The 5,000-nt window shown below is 42.2% G+C and overlaps 1 protein-coding gene across 9 annotated transcripts in view; it reads left to right on the plus strand.

Annotated features, from left to right (window-relative positions):
- LOC123501163 (protein furry-like) overlaps positions 1–5,000 on the plus strand; it is a 102,812-nt gene that overhangs the window by 71,067 nt on the left and 26,745 nt on the right. For all 9 annotated transcript variants that reach the window (XM_045249797.1, XM_045249796.1, XM_045249789.1 and 6 more), the window contains one exon: positions 244–378. In XM_045249797.1, coding sequence (XP_045105732.1) covers positions 244–378 — 135 coding nt within the window. The remainder of the gene's footprint in view (positions 1–243; positions 379–5,000) is intronic.

The following is a 5,000-nucleotide window of genomic DNA, read 5'->3' on the forward strand; positions in this document are numbered from 1 at the left end:
TCTCAACAGTCTTCCTTCTCCTTATCTTCTCTCCGTCCGTGGTTTATTTGTCTCCTTCCTTCCTTCGCCTCTCCTTATTACTCCTTCCTTATCTTCTCATCTTACCTGCTCCTCTTTCCTTTTCCTTCGTCTCTCATCTCTCCTTATACTCTCTCCGTGATTTATTTGTCTCTCCTTTCCTTCGTCTCTTACCTGTCTTATACTCATCCACTCCACTGATTTTCTCTCTTCTCCTTCCACCAGCTCGGGGAAGATCATCCGAAGGAGGTGGAGGAGTTGTGGGCCGCCCTATGTACCTGCTGGCCCAACAATCTGCGGGTGATCATTCGCTACCTCTTCATCATCACTGGCATGGCCGCTGCGGAACTCCTGCCTTACGTGAGTACCTCTTGTGTGGAACTGTGGATGCTTGTGTGTGGTTAGTGTGTGAATGGTTGTGTGTGTGGTTGTGTTGCCAGTGTTGAGTGCACACAATAAATGAACGCTACTCCCATCCCCAACCACAGTGATTTGAATCCCCTTTTTTTTCATTTTTTTTTTTTTTTTTGCCAGTGTGTGGATGTATGGTTGCTCGGATGGTTGTGTGGTTGCTTGGATGGTTCTATGTATGTGTGGTTGTGTATGGTTAGTGTGTGGAAGGCTGTATGTGTGGTAGTGAAATGGTTTGCAGGGTATGGCTGTATGGATATGGTTGTTTGTATGTATGTATGTGTGCCTGTGTGGTTAGTGGAATAGTTAACTTGGATGGTTATATGGATGGTCGTATGTATGTATGGTTGTGTGGTTAGGTGGATGGTCGTGTTAGTTACATGGTGAGTGTAATGAATATTTGTTAGGGTGGCTGTGAGTAATGGCGCGTCCGTGTGAGTGGGACAGTTATGGCATTCATGAAGAGTCAAATGAAAGTGTATTTTGAGTGTTTACGTCACGAGTGTATGTATATATGTATGTATGTGTAAAGAGAGAGAGAGAGAGAGAGAGAGAGAGAGAGAGAGAGAGAGAGAGAGAGAGGAAGGGAAGGGGATGAGAAAAATAAAGACTAGTATTGGCATATTCATTTATCTTACAAACTATTTCTGAATGTACCTCTCTTGCCTGTCCAATCACACCTGATGAATTGTCTCGTGTGATAGGCGAGTGATCGACGTCTGTGTGTGAGTCTGTGTGATTGATTGGTGCTTCACTTGATGTGCGTTCAGTATTCATGGGCTCAGATAAAACGAAGCTCCATATTCTGAAACATCTCTGTCGCGCCGCCTCCTGCACTGTATTCAAGCGGCTCTCTCTCCATCTCTCTCTAAGGTCTGTCTACTCTAAAATGGCTCCTGGGTTCAAAGCATAGTGTAGCTTATTGATGATGTAATTGATTTTAGGTGAATTATGCTTGTGCTCTGTTGATCCACGCACTTATCACGAGGACAGACAACGGTTTCCCTCAAGATCTGACAACCACGCATTCCCTGGGATGATATTCAGGCTGAGACCCGGGAGCCACTTAAGAGTAGACACACTATAGTTGAAGCTACACGGATTTCTAAGAGTGTTCTTTTTTTTATGGTTATATTGATACATTATGGACATTATTTTTTTCGCATTTTTAACCGGAGAAACACTCTTGAGAATTCTAATCATGTCTGTGGCCTTGGAAAATAGACGTAGTGAAAGAGCAACGCGTTTATTTTATTTTATTTATTTATTTATTTATTTTTCGTTATAGTGACAGATTATATTTTAGATTTTTATATTATCAGGAGAAACGCTCTTGAGTCCCCGTCTAATAGTCTCCTTGGCCTTGGAAAATGTCGTGGTGAAAGAACAGTGAGTTTTTAAGTGTGATTATACTGTTCTAGTGGCAAATTAATTCACGAGACTTTAATATCGTTAACGAGAAAGATTCTGTACCTTGAGAACTAGGCTAGTCATCTCAGGGAACTTTGTGAATTGTCGTAGTGAGAGAGCGTAGCCAATTTCTGAATATTGGCGCGTAAACATAAACCACTTGAGACTTCTATTTATTTTTTCAAATGGTCAAATCATATCAAAGTTTCACTGATTAGAAGTTGAAGAATATGTACATTTGATTCATTTCTTTCCGACAAGTATTAAGATTTGACACAACGTTGTTAGTGTCAGTGCAAGGTGGATGTTTGGATGAGGAGGCGAGTGGGGATCAGCCAGAGGTATAAGATAGGGAGGAGAGAGATTGCCATGGAAGGGAGGGCAAACTCACACACTGACGGGGCGGGATAAAAGACTGCCGTGGAAGGGAAGGCAAGCTTTTACACTCTTACGCGGCGGGGGAAAGACTCATGGAAGGAAGTCGAGTTATTACACACTGACTGGAGCCTTGACTTGAGCGGCCGTGGAGCGAGGTGACTTTACTTTGGGTTCAGGAAAGTTGAGATGCCCCGGTCAGGTATAAGTCGGAAATGTTGACCTGTGTGTCGGCGCTTCCTGATGTTGTTTCTTGTCTTTTTAACCTCCTCTCTCCATTTATTTATTTTATTTATTTATGTACGTAGGAGGAAAACCAGCCAAGGGCAACAAAATGTATAAAAAAAAGGCCCACTTGAGTGCTGGTTCCCTACAAGAAAAGTAATGAGTTAGCCAAAATTAAGGAACAAATGTCTTGATACCTCCCTCTGATCTTCTCTTTTCCCGCCACATTTCATTCATTACTTTTGCCACGGAGCGCTGGTTATTACTGACACAACCTGGGCGTAAATCCGTGTTATCAGGGCATGGTGCGGCTACAGTGGCGGTAGTATGTGTCCCTCCTGGCTGCTGATGAGGCCGTTAGCTGCTCCCCTGTGCAAATCTATTATCTTTAAGGTAGCTTTGAGGAGAAATAGATGTCAGATAAAAGAGGAAGAGGGAGAGAGGCTGGAAAACACACACACACACACACACACACACACACACACGAAGTCAAGTAGTCGCAGTACATAAGTTTTACGGATTACACCTTGAAATTCATTAGTAAGATTAGAGTTAACCTTATTCTTAATTTAATGTCTTACTTTCCCGCCATGAAAAAAGAATAGTAATAAGGATAATAATGATACATAAGTCTTTTCTGTGTGTCTCCAAAGAAAAAGAGAAAGAAATTAAGTAAAAGGCGTAATGTATAATATCGAGAGAGAGAGAGAGAGAGAGAGAGAGAGAGAGAGAGAGAGAGAGAGAGAGAGAGAGAGAGAGAGAAGGAAGGAAGAGAAAAAGATAATGATCAATTGAGGAAGAGAGATGATTGAGAAGTGCAATTGTGTGTGTGTGTGTGTGTGTGTGTGTGTGTGTGTGTGTGTGTGTGTGTGTGTGTGTGTGTGTGTGTCAGGTCCGCGCTAAGTCGTGGCCTCTGAAATAGTTTGTTAAGCCGAGGCAGGGGCGTTGCTGGGATCCTGACAGATTGGAAGCTTGTCCTTGCCGAGAAAGCCTTACGTTCTCAGCCCCGTCGTTACATTTTTCAATTCATTTCCTAGTCAAATCAATCTTTCTTTTCTTTCTCCCTTGATTTCTTCTCTACTTTCCTTCTTTCTTTTATCCTCCTCCTCCTCCTCCTCCTCCTCCTCCTCCTCCTCCTCCTCCTCCTCCTCCTCCTCCTCCTCCTCCTCCATTCTTCACATTCCCTCCTATCTTTCCCTTCCCTAACCAAATTTCTATCAAAGCCATTACAATATTCATCTATCGCTCGTTATTCCCCAACCTCTTTTGGCTCCAACTTCTACCTTCATTCCTCAACCCTTCTCCCTCACGCATCTGTATTTTCCTTCTCTTTTGTGCGAGTATGTACGTATATGTATTAATCCGGAACTGCATTAAGAACACTCACTAAGTTCCTAAGACTTATAAAACACATTTCGTCTTCCATTTGCCTCGAGCACACCACCTAATGTGTCTCGTATTTCATGTTGTTGTTCTGGAACGCTCTGCTCTCACCTCGATTTTTCCAAGGCCACAGGAATGAATAGCTAAGTTCTCATGAGTGTTTCTCCTGCTCGTAATATAGAAAATCATATCAGTGGAATCGTAAAAAAAACATACTTAGAAACTCATACACACTTTAACTACGAATGCTATAGAGGTTTTTGAATGTATTGGAGGTGTGGGACAGTGTCATGAGTTTATCTCCTGCACATATTGTAGAAATCATGTTAATGTATCCGTGAAATCGTAAAAAAAACATATTTAAAACTTATATACACTTTTACTACGAGTGCTTTTGAATGTAGTGGAGGTGCGGGACGGTGTTTCAGTATAAAGTCTTTGCCTGACGTCGCCACCTGTGTACCAGTGAAGGCCGCGGGGATTCTGCTCGTAAATGACCACTCTCGCAGACCACTTTCCCGGAGGAAGAGAGAGACACAAGGCAGAGATATAATGACCATCTCGCCTCGCCTAGCTTTGACCATGAAGGGAAAGAAATGAGAATGATAAAAGTTGGGATGGGGGGAGGAATAAAGCTGTCTTAACTATTGTACCGAAGCAAAGGAGAGTAGGAAAAAAACCGGGAGTGTATAAAGAAGTGCTGGTACTTATTGCGCCGGGAAAAGAAGAAGAAAAAAAAAGGGGAGGGGATAAAGAAGAAAGCCCCGTTGCATCACAGGAAAGAAATAAGAAAACGAAAAAAAACAAGAGGAAGGAATAGACGGAAAGCAAAATGCACGTATCCTTTTGTACCGTGATAAAAGAAAGAGCTTATAAAACAAAAGAAATGAGCGGAAAGAGAAAAATACAAAGAAAAATTCTCCACTGGTGTTTGAAGCGAAGAAAGGGAAGAGGTGGAAAGATGAATGAGGAAAGGAATGACCTGCACCCAAGCACCGAGGGAGGGAAACACTGAAAATGGAATGAACTTAAATAAATGAAGCCTCAAGTAAAGAAAATGGAGGAAGGGACGGATGTAAGAACTCTCCTGTTTAAAAGCGGTCATTGTGTCCTTGATTTTAATGGAACAATCTTTTTATTCTCTATTTATTCTTTTTATGTGGAAGAGGGACGCTAGC

Source organism: Portunus trituberculatus, chromosome 9 (genome assembly GCF_017591435.1).
Source record: "Portunus trituberculatus isolate SZX2019 chromosome 9, ASM1759143v1, whole genome shotgun sequence".
Taxonomy (NCBI): Eukaryota; Metazoa; Arthropoda; class Malacostraca; order Decapoda; family Portunidae; genus Portunus; species Portunus trituberculatus.